Consider the following 21,788-nt stretch of genomic DNA (forward strand, 5'->3'; position numbering starts at 1 on the left):
AGCTAGCTATTTAATATGCAACAACTTACACCAATCAATGGTACCTTGGTATTAACATGTATGTTAATAACAATATTATATATATATAATATAAAAATGATTATTAGTTAATAATATAATATATATACTAATTTTGTCAAAATTAAGTACCTACATTATAAATTATAATAGTATAATATATATTTTAAAGTATTCTTTGAAAAATAATAGCTGACACTTGCTCACCATCTCGGGCCTCTGCTCAAAATTGTTTTTATTTTTAATGATTTATCATTGAATTCAAATTTTAAACATCCATTGATTCGTTATAATTTACAGTGACCTAATTAATGATGAGGTACACCTATACAGCAAAGCGACTTTTATGTTTTTTTTTTTTTTAAGATCCTTAAATTGATATTATAATTGGTTTCTTATTATTATTTAATATATTTTATAATTTATCGTTACTATTACTTAATCATTTATTTATTTAAAATGATTTGTAGCATTTTTTTTTTAATATTATTGTTATATTATTAATTATATGTTTCCTAAAATTTCATTAATAAATTGATTGGAAATATTTGATTATATTGGAGTTTTCATTCTAAATTCAAAAATTATACCTGGCTAGCTGCTTCACTCAGGAATCAGGATGACAATATGATCTTGTCCTTTACAATATGTTCATGATAATTGATAAGCAACATTCATAAATTATTTAAAAGTTTATTATAATATTATAGTAAACAATTTTTAGGAGAGTTACAGCATTTCGTAAAAATATTTAACTAACACACGAGATTATATAGATGATAAAATATTTACAATGAATCAGTCTATTTTCAAAATAATAAATTATATTAAAAAAAAATTAGTCTAAGTCCTTTAGAAGTAAATTTTAATACTTATTATATTATATTATTTTGATATATATACATATTAAGCAATATCATACTTTTATTAAACCAATTTATTTTTTATTAAATGAAACAAATTATACATAAATATATTATAATACTGTAGTAACAATAAAATATTATATCCTGTTTATTTAAAATTGTTTTGTAACCAACGACAGTACTGATGACAGTAAAGGCAAAGACACACTATCTCCGTCTTAGTCTAATAGTATGTCTCCGCCTTAATACAAATTATTTCAACCCTTGAACTGTCTAACAATACTTAGTAATAGTAGAGTTTGTATATAGATAAGCAATAACAACTCAAAATTAATTTTATAATATTATATTATAATAAATCATAAAAAACATATTTACCTGAATAGGATCAATATTATTACGTTATAATGATTATATTAATTTATATTCATCTATAATATCTATACATTTAAATTTGGTTATAATCCATAGTTTTACAAATAATAAATACCTAAAAAATATAATGCAGATCAAATAAAGTAGAAAAAAAAATTATATAAAATTATAAATCAACTATATAGGTACCTATAATAATAGTAATAATAAAAATCATATAGGCCAATAATTTTATAAATTGAATTACATTTAAATGTAAATATTACTTATAATTTGCATAAATGACTAGCCTAAATAACAATAAATGTATTTAATCATACAATATAATATACTGAATGGATTATAAATTTAAAAATATAATATAATACAATAAATATTATATTTTATATTAATAAATATGTAAACAATTCTGGAACAGAACACAGGGAAATAATTAAATTAAGTATAGTAGTTTTATTTGTTTAACACCTAGTTTCATACAATCCACTTCGCCCAATATAACGAACCCATTTAACAACATCGTGATCGGAATAATTCAACTTTGGTTCAAACACTTTTAAATATCTAACTTTGAACCCAGAAGGAGCAAATGGTACCTCAAAATTCATCGAAATTGGAGGTCTTGTCCATTTTTTCTTAGTATCAGTCTCTAAAAGATCGATTTCCGCTGATAACTGTGTTTCCTTCATACCTGCCATCCTTTTAATTTTCCACACAATTGCATTATCTGAAGCCTTATACTTGGCTTTTCCTTTTAGACATAACAATTGAACACCGGCCGTGTTCAAGGGAGTAGGGATCTTTACTTCGATTTTTTGCCCTAGCAAGGAGGGTTTGAAATTAGACTTCAATACGGCTTTAACTTCCATGCGAGTACGACCTACTTCTCTTACCAACGGTATAACTCTAAACGGCAATGATATGTCTTTGGTGGTACGGTAACGCATTAACTCAAATTCACCGTCAGGCGGAATGAAGCTTATGGAATGTTCAGTTTCAAATTTTGAAAGCTTTACGCATTGATGAAATTGGCAATCGTCAATGACGACAACTGGTTTACCAGAAGCTGTCCTCGAGCCTGTGTCGTCAAGGATTTTGGTGCCCTTGGACTCCATAACTATCTTATCATTAATACCAAACTTACATTCAGGCATGCCGCTTAGGTAGGACTTCATAAGTATGCGACCTGCAACATGCGCTGACAACACTTGACCCTGAGGTGACATAAGCAAGTTAACATACTCCAGCACATCAAGGAACAGCTCGTTACGGCGGTACTTTATACCTTCACGTCGCCAACCAATCTGGCCAGTGACCTGCGACGTGATCTGCATCTGCTCCTCCTTGCTCTGCGACTTGACGCCCATCTGTGTAATAAACGTCTTGAGTACACCTGTGTCACAATTCTGCGGATAGCCAAAGTCAAGTATCTCGTCGAGCAACTCGTAGATGAGCACAAAATTGTTCTTGATGTTCTCCTCGTTGATCTTACCAAAGTACGACTGCATGACCTGCGTGAATCGTATAAGGAACTCGAATACCATGGCACCGTTGACATTTTGCTTGGTGACGGCGGCCAGCCAAATGTTGGCTCGGCGGATGTGAAAGAACGAAGTGCGCGCGATGTTGGTAACCGGTGAGCGGACTTGCTGACGCGCGTGTATAACGTTCACGCGGAACGCGTCTACGGCGTTGCGGCCGATGTCATCGCGGTACACTCGTGATATCAGGACTTCACCCTTGTGGTTGTACATGAACAGACCGCCGATCATGTTGATGTGTGCGGCTGTCTTGTCCTCGATCGATCACGTATAATTGTATAAGTATTATTAAATAGCAAATACTATAAACTGTAAAATTAAATAAACTTGAATGTGCGCGACGGCCGACGCTAGACGACTAGACGGTCGGTAGGTCGGTACTTCAGTTATCAACACACCGCGTTATCGCGCCCCCTGGGCCCGAACACATCATGGAAGAAACGAGCATTGCCTGACGCTCGTGTGCATACCTAAATACATGGAATATACTGAATTTATACTAAATAGTATTGACATTTTTCATAATATTACTAAAGGAAAATAATATTACAGTTTTTTTTTATTAAAAGAGCTTGAAACACTTGACTTTTGAGGACCTTAAAAAAGGTCATTAATTATTTTCATTAGTGTCATAATCAAGTCTCATAACCAGACAACAGTCATAACTTTTAACTTTACACACTAAAAAGAAAAGACATGTACCCACTATACTTATACTATTCAAAAAAAATATCTACCTACTTATTTTTTTTTATTTATGCACATAACAAGTATACACAAAACATTGACGTTTTCTATTTAATTTATTTATAGATATTTTATATTTTAATTTTTTTTTAAGTTTATTTCTAAAAATGTCTATACATTTTTTTGTTTATCAAAAAATTAGAAAATTGAATACAATATCCTTAATAAATGTCCATACTAAAATCAAAAATTTTAAAAATATCTTAACACATTTTTTTTATACATATTTCAATTTCAAATTTGGACTACATATTTAAAATATTCATTATTTTATTATAGTTCAAAAATATTATTTTAGAAGACATCCAATAACTTTTACATCTAGTATGTAAATATTATTCTATAATTAGTTTAAATTTGTTATCATCATACTGAGGATATTGACTTACTTATTGATTTGATATTACAGGCGCAATAGCTCAGTAAACTTAAATGATACCTACAATAAATAACAAATAATCATAAAGTATATAGAAAGGTAAAATAATATTAATAAAGATGACACACATTAAGCTCCATACAATTATGATAAAATATAACATAATGTAACACAATTCAATAATTAAAAATATTAAAACTCATTAAATAGGTAGGATCTTTATTGACTATTGATTAGGTACAAGACGTATCATACAGTCAATCATATATCAGGTAGAATTAGGATTTGGATAGAACTTTATAGGAATTACATAATTTTTTTTGAGCTTTCAGCTTATAGTAAACCAAGCAAGCAACCTATTCTATATAATGATGAATTTTAAAATTAAATATAAGCACATTTTATCAATTAAAAATAAATTCATTATCTTAAATTTTGTGCAAAAAATGTATAGGTATTTAAATTTAAATTTAATGAAATGTGTCATAATTATATTAATTTCATAGTTAATGTTTTATTATTTAACATAAGTATTTATCAATACCATAAATAATAAGATAGTTATTTAGTAAACTTAAGAGATATCCAAAAAAAATGTATTTATACTATTTAACATAAATGTTTTTTAGTTGAATAATCAACATCACTTTACAAATTTTAAAATGTTGTAATACCAATAATGTTAATAAATAGTAATTAACTAATTAAATTATAAATGTTTTTTTTTTTGGAATTTTTAAATATATTATTAACATTTTTTGTACATATTTTTTCTATTTTAGCTCCAATAGAATTCTAATCACTAGTGACCAGTTTAGCAGCTACAACATTTTTTTTGTAGGATAGTAAGGTTTTAAAATATTTATAAGAAAGTTATGCTTCTTGATCAAAACTCATATTTTTATTAATAGAACTTTGTGTAGTAAATTGGATAAAAAAAAAGTAGAATTAATAATAAGATGGTGGTTTAGCAGTTTAAACTTTAAAGTTAAAGTTCATCAATTAATACAAATTATATAAACTATAATTCTGTAAAATAGAATCATTTTAACAGAACTATAAGTAATAAGCACTTTTTTGACATGCTATACATTTAAATAATTGGTTTCATGAATGCTTTATTAAACAAATTATGCTTTATTAGAGTTCAATACAAACAGTGGTGTGTTTACAGGGTAGGGCGACTAGGTTCGGGCTATTTTTATTTGACTATTTGGTTTTTTTTTTATCAAAAATAAAAATTTTACTATAAATACTATTAAAATTTATTATTGAATATTATTATAATACCCATATTTCATGTGATAGGACAAATCTTCCCTAATAGTTATAAATGTACTTACATGCTACAGAACAAAACTGGCATACCCAATTATTTTATGCTGAACACACCACTGAATACAAATGTAACACAGAAAGTGATTTCTATAAACATAATAAAACATTCAACTAAATCTATCATTATTTATTTTATATTTATTTAATGTTAATAAAGTTCTTACAAATTATAAATAAAAATAATTACTGTTACTATTGAACACAACTAACTAAATATGTATACAAATACATACATGTATAATATTTATAAATAATTATATACAATCAGTATCAGTAAAGTATGTATCACACCATTACTTATATTAATATTACTACTTTGACAATATTTAAGTTCATAATATGTTTACAAGTAATATAAAACAATCACACAGCTTAAAAAAATATTTTAATACAAAATAAAATTCTATTTTTATGAAAATATGTTTAAACAATTTGTTTTATACAAAAAAAGAAAAAAATGTTCAATACAATATTAAATATCAAATAATTTCAGATGTTACATGTCTTTTTGCCAATGCTTAAAAAGATAATAATAAAATATTAATTTTATTACATTTTGAACTAACAAATGTATGACGAGAACCTGTTCAAAAGTTAATTTACTTATTCACTGTTTTATATATTTATACCTATTTTTAATACTTAAATTTTTTTTATAGCAAGTCTTAAATTTCTTAAAAAAAAAAAAATAAAATAAAAAATAAATAAATAATAATTAATGCAAAATTATATATTTTTTAATCATCTACTTAATTAGTATATACTAAATGTTTAAAAATAATTTTGATGTACTAAAAATGAACACCTTAGAAAATGTAGAGTCTATCGTTCAATCATAATAAAATGTATTTTAGCATAGTTTTATAACTATATTGAATTAAGCTATGTTAAAGATCTTTAACAAATTTGGCAGTGTTATTCAGTCTTTAAGTATAAATAGTAAAATTACACTATTTATTAAAATGTAGGACATGGGTAAATTGTATTAGTTTGTCATTATTGTATTTTATAGAAGAATATTAATGAATTATTATTAGTATTAATAATCAATATAATTAACCAAGATACTATTGAATGTTATAGTATTTAAAGATACCTAATGAAGAAGAAATTAAATTACAATTTTAACTAAGACTAGATTTATAGTTTAATGTAATACGAAAAATAAATAGATTAAAATAAACACTAATACAAAAAAAGAAAAAAAAATACAGAAAAGTATAGAGATTTAAGAAACGAAAATAAACTAAAATCGCTAATCACTGGATAAAAATTATAATTCACTAAATTCACTCAAAACAGTATTAAATTTAAAATTATTTTAGTAAATTCAAAAGGACTCAAAACATACAATTTTAGTATTTTATGTATAAATATTAACCTAAATCAATAATTTTTTTACTTAAATATAATTATATAATTTAAATTGTAAATTTAATAATGATATTTATTACTCATGACCTTATAATATGAACATCAAATTTGGCCGGTATGATTGGTAAAATTGAATACACCATGCATTTCAAATAATAAATACAATTTCATAAGCAATTAAAATTAATTAAAATAACTAACTCAAAATAAGGTAAATGCAATAATCATAAATCATTATAATCATTTCAACAAAATTGTGCTTAAAATCTTTTTTGGAGGCAGTTCATTCAAAAAATTATGAAAAGAAACTTTTGATAAATGAATTATTATCATCATTATATATGTTAACAAGAAAACTTAGATACATTTTTGTGTTATAGATACAAATAATACATTTTTGTAACCATTTTTTTTTTACATTATTAATATTAAAATTAATAGGAAAGCCTCCACATGAATTATATTATATTGTTCTATGAAAATGATTATATGGTAATACATTTTGGCAATTAAATCTAAAAATAATATAAGTAAACAAAAGTTAAATTAATATTTTTTTCATTAAAATGTTTACGATTGAAAAAATATCAAAAATTACTAAAAATTAACAAATTAATCAATACACATTTTTAATTATTTTATTCTATAAAAAATTAGCAGCCAACATAAGTATGACAAATAATTATTAATTTCAAATGTATATAAATCATAAATCAAAGTAATGTGATGTTGTTTTTGTATAATATTAAAAATTAATAAAATATTCATTATATATAAAATTTTTATAAATAAAATATCATTGGACACAAAAATAGTGTCTGAATTAAATAAAATTCTAAACATTTTACACAGAGTAATTTCATATATATATATATAGCTTACACAGTTAAAATGTATTTATCTGATAATGTTTACTATGAGATTAGTGTGATAACAATAAGATACATTTTGCAGTCTTGTAAAAATGTGATTAAAATAGTGAACGAATGATCAACAAATGAACTAATCCCAATTTTGTATTTAATGATTATATTATGTAATTTAATCTTAAATACATTCCATTTGAATATTGCTTTTACTTATTGCATACTTATATTTTTATAAATGAGGTTAAAACATTAAATTAGTTAATATATCTAAATTTGTCTAGTCCCAGTAAACAATTTTAACCGTATATATCATACATATATATATATATATTAATTTTTAATGGAAATATCATTTTCTAATTAACCAATAACAAATTATTTACCTATACTGTACATATTAATAATGTAGTTTAGAGTAAAAAGAAAAATATTTTGTAAAAAAATAAACAATAATACTATTAGTAAAAATCTGATTTGTATTAGGTACATATTGTATTTTATATTTAAAATAAATTATTTTAAAAGCAAATTATAAAACCCATGGTATTAGTATAATACACTTTTGAAATTATTGATGAGTAATTATTTTATTAATACTACTTCAAGTACAATTAATTGAGATCTGTCATGAAATATTATTTGAATAAATTACATATTAGTAATACAATGTTCTTCTAAGAGAAAATAAATAAATACAAAAATGTCCTCATTGAATAAAAAAAGATACTTGATATAATATGGTTTATAATTTTACTGTGAAAACGTCTAAGAAATAGTTCCATCAGTCATTGAAATTTAAATGGCACTTAAAAGTCAGTACCACATTTAAATATTTAGTCTGTATTTATTTTCCTGTGATTTTAGAAAAAAATATATATTTAAATATCTTTATAAAAATATAAATGTTATGATTCTAGATAACAGAAGATTCGAGTAACATAATAAATATAATAATTATTAAAATACAAAATTAGTATATATCTTGATTCATTTATGGTCATTCTTATTGCATGTTTCACGTTTGTAGACAAATGCATAGAATATAACAATATAAACCTTTTACTACAGAGCACATTTAGACTAGTATATACAAAACAAAATGACTAATATAATACACGTTTTAGAGTAAAAATAAATAAAAGTACTCTGCATGTACTAGTTGTGTATCATAATATACTAATGATTTGCCTGACTGACCACAATGATATGTATAGTATTAAATGAACTAGCATTTATAGACAATTAATTTATGGTGACAACAATCTTGCATCACTTAATAATTATTACTATTTCGAGGCACTTATTTGTACCATTATTTATCTATACAATTTGTATAACCAAGACACATAGGTAGATTAAAATTATTACTTAGGTACTACATTAAAATATCACAAGAATTGTTGAAGAATAAAAATTAAAAACATCTTTTGTAAAGTAGTTTCTTTTACAAAAAAAAATAGCATATTAAAATATTCATTTACGTGAACGTCGAGATGAAGGTGGGAAAATATTACCAAATAGTTTAGTAATTGAATCCCGATTTTCTGTGCTCATCGACATAATAGGTACAACACGTTCAATCACATTGAAATTTGTTTTTTTATCACAAGTGATCCATTCATCTTCTAATCTATAAAAACATTAAAAATATATGTTTTAATTTAATATAGTATTAAAAAAAAATATTATAAGATTATAACTATTTATAAAACAGTAATCACTATAAAACATTAAATTATAAAATTAAAATTTTAAATTACATATTTCATAAGTTCATACCTAATCAAATTAAATATATTTACAGGTATACATTGTCAAAAATATAATATGTTCTATTTCAGTAAATATCTATAGTTTGGTGAAAACTGACTTAACACCAGTCAATTTGATGAGTATTGGGATATATTTTTTAAAGCCTAAATAATAAAAATAATAAAGCAGCGGTTTCAATAGAAATATATAATAACAATAGTAATTGCAGATATTTACAAGTGAACTTTGATATACTTTGATAAAACTTTTATGTTATTTAGCATAAGATATATTGCTATAAATTTAAGTAAATAATTAATATTATAACTATAAAATGTAAATAAATAAATATGTACAAAAAGAAAAATTATTTATTACAAAATTTGCTATCATGGTCTTAAGAATATTAGGTATGCCTAACTATTTTTTTAATTGCACTTCAGTTTTACACTTTTTGCCCTTTCAATTTCACTTTATAATAAATCCCTGGGTGCCAAACACCAGAAGTGTCTTAAAAGAATATTCCTATTTAATATTTTATAATAACTGTCAATAGATAATCATTTTTCTTTATAAACAGAGAATTTAGAAAATTTGTGGTTGTTAATACTGATATACAAAAATCACCTGATTTAGAATATGTATTTTTAATTGTTTCTAAGAATATAGAGAGATTTCATTGATCTATATTTTATACTTTTGTTACAATATCAAGAACTTAAGAATTTAAGAGGCAGGAAACTAGTATTGTTGACTAAAATAATAGAACACTGTTGTTACAGTTTATCAGATCATAACTCAAGAATTCCTCTGACTAGAGATCTATTATTCTCTATTTTGCAACTAGCTCAATAACAAGACATAAATTCACAACAGTTGTCAACCAATAATTAATATAACAAAAATGTATTTTCCACCTACATTTAATGCCATTTATGGTGTTTATTGCTTGTATATAACCTTAATAATGCCTGTTACCAAACTACTAGAATAAAAAATATGTTCATGGTCTAATCATTAATGTGAAATATAGCAACTAATTAAGTCCTGATGACAGGCTAGCCAAATCCAGTCATCTGACTGAGCCCAAAGAGTATTTATTAAATTTAATTAAGTCTCTAAAACAAAAAATATCTAATTATGAAAGATTATATATATATACACCAATATATACTATACAATGGAATCATGAAAATTATAAAATTACAATACTATATGCCTGTATCAAGTATTAAATATAGTAAAATAAAATTAACATCAATATTTTAAATAAGTAATTTATAAATGGATTTTAGCAGAAACTTACATGTCAGGAGGAAACCATCGCATCAGCACTTCTTGTTTTTTGCTTCCTTCTAATATTCTTCTAGCAATGACCTAAAAATTATTAAATTTATGTACATGATTAACTTTCTATGATATTATAATAAAAATGTATAAACAGAATTTATTAATTATTACTAGGTATTTCCGAATTAGGTTTGAAATGCAAACATATTAAACTATTACAGTATTTCACTCATTTAGTATAGATGTTTAATTCTAAGCCCTAGCTTTGGATCGTATTATAAAATAAACCATGATATTCCTTTAATGTGATTAATATTTAAACAAATTTTAAATGAATTTATTACAAGTATTTTATCATAAAAAAAAATCAGTTTTCCAGTCAAGATTGATTAAATTGTCCAATTTTTGTTTTGCTAAATAGTTAACATAACTATTATTCTTAGAAATTTAAAAACATAATTGGCTCTAACTTGGTCAATTTTTATTCAATTTTAAAATAATTTTTTTTCACTGTTATAAAAATATCATTAACAAAATGGCTATCTTGAAAATTAAAAAAATATTGTATAAAAAGTGTTTTAATAGATTTTGAAAAAAAAAATCTTATATCATTCAATCAGTTTTTATATATATTATTGTAAAAAAAAAACCCGAATTTAAATATATTGATTTTTCACATAAATACTAAGAGTGATCAGAACTTTTGGGACAACCATAAAATTATATTTTGAATCTAGTTTTTAATGATTAAAAAAAAACTAGTTTTTTACATATAGAATACTTATCAACTTTGAATATTTATCATTATTATAATCAATATAAATGTAAAAATTAATCTACATTATTATATTACTATTTATTATTACTTAATGTGTTGAAACATTTTAAAAAAATAATAGAAGAAAAAAACCTGATTATCACCTAGCAGTTTAGTCTTTGCCTCTTCAAAGTATTTTAAAAATATCAGACTTCAAAGGAAATAATATTAATTTACAATACTATTAGGATAAGGATAAATAATATTCTCTTTTAGAGTAATAGCACTGATAAAATAATCTTACATTGGGTTGAAATTTAATAGCTCTTCTGCTGTAATCAATAAAATCTTGTTGACTATTCTGTGTACTTAAAAATAACTGGTTTTGTAATTCCATCATTGTAGCTTGATCAAAGTAATCAAATTTTCTTGCTGAAAAAATTATAATTTATATAGTTAAGCTAAAATTAAAAATTTTTTAAGAATTTATTTAAATTTACCAGTGAATGGTTGCCTACGAAGACGTAGTTTCTTTCCCTTTCTTCTTATTAATTTACCATTTATACCACCTTCATCCTCTTTATTACTAGAAGCTTTAAAATGTTGATTCACGTGTCTTTCAAGCATTATCTAAAAAAATAAAACATTTATTCATTTTTATAAATGTAATTAAAAACTTAGATACAAACATTTTATGATAAATTATTATATTAAAATTGTATTGACTATTAAAAATATGGATATCTTGAATCTCAATATCAACATAATATTTAAAGAGGAACATGAACAAATAATATTTATGAAACAATGTATTTTTAAAATATTAAATAAAATAAATTAGTTTTATAGGTATTTCTGAGAAAGGTAAATAAAACTGTGCATAAAGAATTTTTGTATGAAAATTCCAATTTTTGCACTAATAATCTCCATACAAATGGTGGTTAGGTATTATGATATTATGTACATGAATTTTTAAATAAAAAGTAGATTAAATACTATTTTCAGTTTATAAATTATAAATTTTAATTACTTGAGAACTAAAACGTTGTCTGCACTTCTGGACAATGCATTGCAATGGTTTATTACCCCCATGACTTAATACATGACGCTCAAGCCATGATCGTGAACAAGATGGTTTATTAAATACTTTACAGTCTGACCATAAACATACAAAAGTTTCACTAAAAGTCTGAGAATTCACATGTTTTACCTGAAAGTAAAAATATATTGAGTTAAATTTTGGTAGTACAGTGCAATAAAACAAAATACTTCTATTATATGAATTACATGTTTTTTTTATATTTAAAATATTTTTATATTAGCATTAACTATTAAGAAATAAAAAAAAAATTAAATTAAATATTGAATAAAATGTGTACAAACCTGGAGATGTTCAATGAGCTTAGTAGTAGCAGTAAAATGACTATCACAATTATTCCAACGACACATAATATTTCCTCTTAATGAAATCCAATGACTATCCAACTTTGGAAATCTAATTTTATTAGAATTGAAACCAGCTGAATTTAATTCGGTTGTGGAATAGTCAAGTTGTTCATTATTTTTTATTGAACAATTAATGTCACACTGCTGATGTTTATTGATTGGATTTCGAAGAGAGCAATTCAATCTTGTTGAAGGTGATTTTAAATTATCTTGTACATTTTTATTTTGATCCAACAAGTGAGGAATTTTAGATTTAAATAAATCATGAGAAGAACCAGAAGACGATCTCATAAAATACCTACCCTTATTTGGTAGTTTAATTGCCTGATCTACGCATAATTTTTTATGTGGACTATTAGAGTCATTTTCATCATCAGAAATATTATTATTTAATTTAAAATTCTTGGTTGAAGGTGTATCAATTAAACTTTCACACATTAATTTTTCACCTTCATCTTTTATATATTTGATTGAAATACTGTTGTCCATATGATCTTCACACAGTTTAAAATCAGTCTCATCAAAACTATCTGAACACGTTGAGGGGGTACAAGATGGAAATTGTAAAGATAACAATGACTCTTCATCTTTTAGTAAACATTTATTATCTAAAATATTGGATTGTAGAGTTGTAATGATGTCACTAGAAAAATGTTCATCAGAACTACGAAGTGTAAATTTTGTTGGTGATTCTTCATCAGACACAAGAAACTTTTTAGCAGGAACAAAGTCACATTCAGATTTAATATCGGAAGACTCTATAAGTTTACACTGAGCTAATGGTAATGAATTAAACAAGTCATTTATTTTTGATGAATTTTGAAAAATGTTTAATTTGTCATTACAAGAGTCATCTTCAATTACATTTTGGTCAAGTTCAATATTAGCAATGTTTGTATCTGTCTTGCAATAATCATTAGTATCACAGGCATCAGAAAATAATTCAATATTAGAACAATCAGCAGCCCATTCTTCACTCCATGGCCAACATGCTAAATCAATTTCATCAGCGGAATTTGCTAAAGGTGGCGGGGGAGGCATTACAGGTTCACATTCATCTGGAGAAGGAATAGAATACTCACTAACTCGACTATCTGGAGTCAAAGGTGATCCAAGTTCAGTAATAAATGTTGCAACACCACTGAAAAAAAAAATTAGATGTTAGTTTTTCCAAAAATTTACAACGAAAAATAAATGGCAGATTTAACAAAAATATTGTTACACAAAAATGTTACTACAGTTCTGTAGTACTATACATTAGTTAAGGGTTGATACCAGATATGAATTAAAATACTTCCATTTTATTTGTGTTCTATTTGTATTATTTATTTTTTAGAATATTAATTATATACATCAAGATTAGAAAGATAACAATCATTGAACCATTTAGCTAAAAATAAAAGTAGCTGACAGATTAAAAACATACAGTTCAGTGCATATTATGCATCTTTTTAACATTTGTGAAACAATTTAATTAATTTTGGCTTGTGAATCAATACCTCCAAAAAACAATAATAGAAAAAACATGTTAATTTTGTGAACTGTTACAGGGACTGGAAAGAACTGCTTTTGGAACCAGAGCTTCATCGAAACCCTAATTTAAATTAATTTAAAAACTGGAACTTTAAAGAAACTGATACTATTTTGTAAAGATTTTTTATGATTAATTTAGGTTTTGAAATAGATTAAATAGTATAGTATAGATATAGTCTACGGTAATAATAAATGAAAAATTGATGATATTTTAAAATTTAAAATACTGATACAATATGTAATAATTAGTAAATAATGCATAACAATTAATAATTAAAGTATAAACTAGGTTTAAAAATTAAAAATAAAACTAAAAAAAAAAAGATTATTTGAAACAGAGTTATGTGCATTAAGTGATAGTGATCAGTAATTTTTTTACTTATTTAATCTTTTCCTTTGTCCTAAACAATTGGTAGGATATCTGGTTGAAAATTGGTATTGACCTACCATAATTGATTCCAATTGACACTACTAATATTCTATTAATAGATTATATTTTTTTTTTAAATCAAAACACAACCAAATTTTTAAGAATCGAAATCGAAATTTTAGTTCTTTTAACAGAAACGGGAATTGTAAATATCATCAAGGTTCTAGTCCCTGATACTGTTCATAAACATATTCAATTTTCTAGAAATTAATAAAAACTTATTTCTTATTATTTTATGAAATGAATATACTTAGTTTGTTCATTGACAAGTGAACAATCATAATATACAAAATATATTTTATATATATATTGAACTAGAAAATTTAGTTCAATCATGCTCGTATTTTTATTTAAAAAATTAAATATTTCCACTAACGGATTTTTTGTATTTTTATTAATTTGTAGTTAACAGTACAAATTAAAACATAAAATAAAATGATATATAAATTTTAGGTATAATAAATTGTATGACTCCTGCAGAATAAAAGATATACTTAAATTAGTCTGGTAAGTTACTGAGTAATTGTTAAGATTGTTAGAAATTATTAGAAATTCTACAACTCGGTAAGCCGATATCTTGCCAATTTGGTGCTGCATAAATTATGAAATATTCAAACAATTACGATTGTACATAAAAAATAATATTAGTAAAATAAAATTACTTATTTCATTTCCAGCATTATCAAAAAGGGCCACATAAAATTATAAATAAATAATGGGGAGACTTATTTTTACAAATCTAAAAAGAAAGATTAGAGTAAAAAAGGTTGAAACCCTTTGATATAAGATTATATTTATAAGTTATGACAACTTATATAACAATATTAAATTATACAAATTAATTTAAAATAAAAATTTGGTTGTTTTGAATAATAAAAATTATATTTTTATCTAAAAATCTAACTAAAACTTAAAATTATTATCTATTAATTTCAAATTAAGTATATATTAAATTTATTTGGTATCTGCTAAAATTGTAATGTAAACTTTGTATCTTATATTATAATAAAATAAACAACACTGATACAACAATTAACGATAAATCCACTAAATACATTTAATGATTAACCTAATAGTTTGTGATCTGTTATATCTAACAGTGTTTCAGTCCTTTGATAATTGATTTAATATTGTAATTTCCATTTAAATATATAGTATTTATTAGAAACATTTAGATTGTTAAAATTTCAAATAAATTTATAAAATATTTTAACATATATTGCAAGTAGAAGGTATATAGAAAAATAATAATTAATAATAAACGGATTCTATATACGAATACATTCTCTCTGTCTTACAAAAGCAAATTGTATGTTCTAAAAAAAACACTTCAAAATTTTATATTTTAATATTAAAGTGAATCTACATATTATTAAATTTAAAAGTAAGAATATTATCTAGTGAACCTAATGTTTTTCATATTTTAATTTGATTTAATTAAGTTATAAACATTATAACATCACTTTAAAACAGTGACGTCATTTCAGTTTTTGTTTGACTTGGGCAACTACTAACAATTTCCCCACTCAACATTTTTTCCACGCTGTTCACATAGAATAGTGCCATAGTTGGTGAGAGGGGGTAAATTTTCAGGTATATGAACATCACACACAGGATTTTAAAGTATTAAATACAAGCAACTTTGTCAAATATTTATTAGAATTAGAAAGTCGAAAATAGAATAATTGAGTAATGTGTAAATAAATAATAAATAGGTAATAGGTACCTTTTAATACTGCAGATTTACAAGTAGTTTGTAATATTTAAAGTCACATAATATAAATATTAAACATTTTGATTAATAATATAATATACTTTAAAAATACAACAAAATAATTAATAATAAATATTTACTTACAAAATATCAATATTCAATATTATGATTTATAACAATGGCATTTAGTAGTTAAAAATAAGACTTCTTTTTATTATAAATTTGCTGACTTAAGGTTGATGTAAATGTTAGACTAGGGCAAATGCCCAAGTTGCCCCACAAATTACGCCACTGCTTTAAAATTAAAATATAAAAAACCTATGAAGTTCATTAGATAATATTCTTACTTTTAAATTTGATAATATTTAAATTCACTGTAATATTAAGTATAAAGGAATATGCTACAAGTAATAAATGGATTCTTCATAATGTGCAATTTGTTATATTATGCATTTGTAAGACGAAAAAATCAAATGCAAGTGTAGCGTCCTCTTAACATATTCTGTATAATATTAAGTATATTACATTTAATATTCTCAGTTGCACTAATACCATGATGAAATGTATCAACCATAAATAAATAAAAAAAGATAATAAATTAAAAAAAATTATCTTTTGAATGTTTGATAGATATTATATAAACATACCCACTTAATTATTTTTGTTTGCAAAGGTTCTGAACTCGATGTGGTTATATAATAGTTAGGAACGTTAAGGTCATACATTTTTATTTAAATTAACAAAATTAAAACAATAATTGTAAATAAGTTACATACCTGTCTGAACTTTCTGAGCTATCATATCTATCAACACATCTTTTTTTTGTACATTTTTTTAAGGTAAAAGGTCTGTCTGATGAACAAAATGTCATGTTGACAATCTCGTGGCAAATATCCAATGTTTGAAGTGGATCCACTGAAAAAAAAAATTTACATAAAACATTAGATTGTATATTCAATGAGTAAATATTCCACATAAGTATAAATAAAATGTTTTACTAAAATAATTATCTAAACCAAAATGTATTCTTATTAATATTATAAACATAAAAGTATAACAATTACCACAAACATTTATTAATCAGTTATATTATAATAATTATTATTATTATTAAAGTAATAGGTTTTAAATTTAAGAGGATGTTATACCTGCATGTGTTGTCTCTACTTTACTAACGTACATCATAACAAAGTTTCGTTCAGAAAAACACATTTTAAAATGAGTTATAGCCATGTAAAATATTATAACTTTAAAATTTTCATAACTCACTTTAAAATGATAATATCAATAAAAGCATATTTACATTTCCTAGATAATATTTTTAACTTAAAATTTAATAATAGGTAAATTTACTCTAATATTAAAGCTAACATCACAAAATTAATTCTGCTGAACAAAAATGTTCCATATTGTATGTAAGACAAAGACATGCAGGTATAACATCTTTTTAAACAACATTTTAAAACTATGTTTTATGAGTAGAGGTTTTAATGAATATGTACCACTGAAGATATAAATCACATATTTTTCTATTTTTTTGAGAGCTCAACTATGGTACTAAATAATTATATATTTTTTATGAAAAAGCAATAGAGAAATAAGTATGCATGTTTAACATTTCAGTAATTTTTAAATAGGATACCACATAAAGATATTGGCATATGATATATATATATATATTTATACCATAAATGATTAAAGGAAAGTAATTTTCATGTTAAGATCAGTGGTGCATATAGGGGGGGTAGGGGTTTGAACCTCACTGAAATGTATGGTTGGTACGGATATTGATCTTGATTGTATAATTAATTAGAATATATAAATGGAAATTTTTTTAACCCCCCTGAAATTAATTTCTATACACACCACTGGTTAAGATATCGTGAACAAATAAATAAAAAAATACTTTTAGTCATCTCTTATTCTTCTTTTAATTATATTTATATAGTTACTTTTTTATTATTATTAATAGCTTTTAACTACAAAAATAGATGTACTTATTATAAAATATTTTTAAAAATATTTGAATAGGTAAGCTCTTGAAAATATTAATTATATATGTTGTTAAAATGATTTCAATTATTTATGAATGATTTCTATGTGAAATTTTTTATTTTAAAATAATGCCATAGTTAAAAATGTTGACTGTACTAAATCCATCATAAATTATAGGTACTTGAGTTAAATCAATATGTTTAACGTAATATGTAAATTACTAAGTCTCTATAAATATATATGGCTAATAAGCCATTCTCAATTTTTTTTATTACACTATGCAAATAAATAATTTAAGATTATGTCAACATAATTTTATAATAACAAATGTTTGTTTTCTCTCTCTGACTCACGCTAAATATAGGCAAAAAACATTCATGCAAAATCATTGTTTATAGTTTTTGAGTTATCTTAGAGTAAACTTAAAATAATTACAAAATTATTAAGAATAATATTTTTAAGGGTTTAACATAATTATTTAGAGTGCATTTTTTGAATAAGTTTCAATTTGATTTTACAAAAAATAGTTTATTATTTATTTTTGAAATCGATCATAAAACCAAATGAAAAATTAAATATATAAACCTTCAAAAAGTCGAAAATATTTTTATTTCCACTCCACAGTTTTTGTAAAAGGTGATTTTATATACTATTTTAAGACTAGGTACTCATGTCCATAAAAAACGATATTGCGTAAATGTGTTTGCCTATGCTACTTGTGCATCAGTAAAAAAACAAATAGTAAAATTACATCTTCTCTTTGCCTAAGATATTAAATTCACAATTTATTTTGCAAATATTAATATGATATTTAAAATATTTTCATTATTAATACATTTGTTTGTTTATATTTAGGTATCTAAAAAACGGCTTGGATTATAGTATATCAATATTTGATAATATAAACCTATAGGTACTCCTACAGTTATTAGTTATTACCTATAGCTATATGTATAGCTACATATTATTACGAGTAGGTGGATACTTGATATATTCATAATCATTCAACAATTAAAACACCTATAGAAAATAGCATTGAAATGTAAGTTCATGGTATTTTATTCTTTGAACAATCGTGACATTCGAATACGAAATAAATACAGATCTCAATTAAAACCCAATAGGTAACAAAACAACTAGGCACGGGTGTGCATATTTAACACGTATCATAATCCGTGTGTATATATACATTTATATATTATATAAACCAACCTAATACAAATAAACACAAATACATATTAGAATCATATTATTGTTACGTTATTATTGTTATTGTTAATTATTGCACGAGAGTAGAATTTGTAAATTTGTTATCCAAAACAAACAAAAACAACAACAATAATAATTCTACTCGACAACAGGCTTAGCCGAAAGGATGTTCTCGCGCGCGTTGCGTGAAAACTGTACGAGCCAGAATAAAGAAAATACGTATTATATTATTATGTTTAGGTTAACGTAATACAAGTAATATTATGTACAGACAATGTCATAATAACGTGTGCATAATAATAATAATAATAATAATAATAACAATAACAATAATACAGTAATCGTAATAATAAATATCGTCGACTTTTTCTCAAAACTCACGGTTGTCGGTCAATCGGAATCGCACTTCTCCAGCCATTTTGCCGTCCGATATAGTGGTGTACTTACTATACTGCCGCTTATATACCTACTACATGTATGCACCGCCACAAACTATACACTCGCCTCACCGAATTGCATTCACGCGCACTCACACTGGTACGCGCGAACACACGGTCGCTCACTCACACGTACACTAGTGTTCGTTCACTCGTACGTAGGTACACATCGGTCTTCGGCTCCCTCGCTCACACGCACACGCACACTCACACACACACACGTCTAACCCGTCGGAGAGACGTACGCATTTCTTGTGTTTACGTGCTCGGCGGCGGCGGCGGCTGCTGCTGCTGCGTCTATGAGGTGCATGCGATGCAAGTACGGTCGCACGCACGCGCACGGACGCACAACAAAGGTGCAATTGGTGGCGACGGGGGGGAACTCGGCGGCGTGGTCCGATCACGGTCGACCGCGGCGCGCGATGTCGTCCCGTGTGTTCCGTTCTCGGATGTCAGCGGCGGCGCGTGTTGAGGTCGACGGCAACTACTACTACTACTACTACTACTACTACTACTACTACTATTACTACTACTACTACGTATTACTACGGACACGAGTGTATGTGTGCGTGCGTGTGCGTGTGTCGTCGTCGACGGCGGCTGTTCGTGACGGGATTTGGTGGGGCGGTGGAAGCGGCGTCGCGAGGGTGAAGGGCAGCGAGGCCGAGACCGAGCAGCGCGCGCGCTCCGGAGATCAACAAACTCTCCGAGGTTGGATTATTATTATTATTATTACTATTATTATTATTATTATTATTTCATCCTATACCGGCGGCGAGCGGTCGACGGCGGCGTGTGCGGCTGCGGAAGATGACGGAACACTAACCATGCAGTAACCATTACGTAACACCCGTTACCGGGTCTGCGATAACCGTATTTTCCGTCTTTGTCGTCTCTTTCTGTTTTTCGCTCGCACATCGTCCTCTCACTCACACCCTCCGATACTCTCTCACTCACTCACTCAATCACTTCTCTCTCACTCTCTCTCTCAATCCTCTCTCTCGCTCTCCCCAGCCCTTTCGACAATCGCTAACGCCGTCGATCACACTCGCTCACGCCGCCGTCTCTCGCACTCGCTCCCTCGATGATCGTTCCGCCGGTCCCCCACTCGCTCGCGCCGCTGATCACTTATTCCCAGCAGGCAGCTGCTGCATTGAACACGTACCTATTGCCGTCCGGCCTCGACTCGTTCGCGATCGCGATCCGGTTAACGGGAGACGAGCCGCCTCGCGCTGAGATACAATATTATAGAATACATATTCGTCGGACGGACCCCTCGTGATTCGTGGACAACGACTGCCCATTAATAATATTTACATACAATAATAAGCGGTACATAATAATATATTTTTTATATATTATACACTCGGACCGACATATTATATTGTATTACGTTAAGAAGTATTATAATTATATTAAATATTACACATTATATTTACGCGTTTGCGTGCTGTACAGCGTAAAAACATCGCGCGCGGCTTACCTATTACCTACAACTATATGTAAATTTCCGAAGGTATTTATCACTCAGCAATACAAAACGCACGGGTGAATTGAGTAAAAAGTTTTTACTAAAAACATAATATTATAATAACTAATGAAAATATGGTCAGTGAAAATACGTCTGTGGGTAGTCGTGATTTATCGTAGGATATACCTAACAGGAGTAAAAAGAAACTACCAATACTACTATATATTACAATATTATATTGAACCGT

The 21,788-nt window shown here is 25.9% G+C and overlaps 2 protein-coding genes across 2 annotated transcripts; both read right to left on the minus strand.

The window, feature by feature from the left end:
* Nucleotides 1–1,609: 1,609 nt before the first annotated feature.
* On the minus strand, nucleotides 1,610–3,172 carry LOC113556458 (AP-2 complex subunit mu). Its single transcript, XM_026961411.1, has one exon. It carries the CDS (start codon nucleotides 3,029–3,031, stop codon nucleotides 1,721–1,723), a length of 1,311 nt encoding a protein of 436 aa, XP_026817212.1. The 5' UTR covers nucleotides 3,032–3,172; the 3' UTR covers nucleotides 1,610–1,720.
* A 5,690-nt stretch (nucleotides 3,173–8,862) lies between these two features.
* Nucleotides 8,863–20,391, minus strand: LOC113556456 (zinc finger protein jing). Its single transcript, XM_026961410.1, has 8 exons — nucleotides 20,015–20,391; nucleotides 17,206–17,344; nucleotides 12,690–13,893; nucleotides 12,337–12,516; nucleotides 11,807–11,936; nucleotides 11,611–11,738; nucleotides 10,566–10,636; nucleotides 8,863–9,137 (listed from the first exon to the last, which is right to left on the minus strand). Exons 1-8 carry the CDS (start codon nucleotides 20,049–20,051, stop codon nucleotides 8,981–8,983), a joined length of 2,046 nt encoding a protein of 681 aa, XP_026817211.1. The 5' UTR covers nucleotides 20,052–20,391; the 3' UTR covers nucleotides 8,863–8,980.
* Nucleotides 20,392–21,788: the final 1,397 nt, after the last annotated feature.

This window comes from Rhopalosiphum maidis, chromosome 3 (assembly GCF_003676215.2).
Source record: "Rhopalosiphum maidis isolate BTI-1 chromosome 3, ASM367621v3, whole genome shotgun sequence".
Lineage (NCBI taxonomy): Eukaryota > Metazoa > Arthropoda > Insecta > Hemiptera > Aphididae > Rhopalosiphum > Rhopalosiphum maidis.

Excerpts from the sequence above, each read along its gene's own strand:
- LOC113556458 (XM_026961411.1), bottom strand. The coding sequence starts at position 3,031 with ATGATCGGCGGTCTGTTCATGTACAACCACAAGGGTGAAGTCCTGATA.
- LOC113556456 (XM_026961410.1), bottom strand. The coding sequence starts at position 20,051 with ATGGCTGGAGAAGTGCGATTCCGATTGACCGACAACC. Across the intron at positions 12,517-12,689 it reads AGCTCATTGAACATCTCCAG|GTAAAACATGTGAATTCTCA; the intron begins GTTTGTACACAT and ends TTTTACTTTCAG. Across the intron at positions 11,739-11,806 it reads TCGTAGGCAACCATTCACTG|CAAGAAAATTTGATTACTTT; the intron begins GTAAATTTAAAT and ends TAATTTTTTCAG.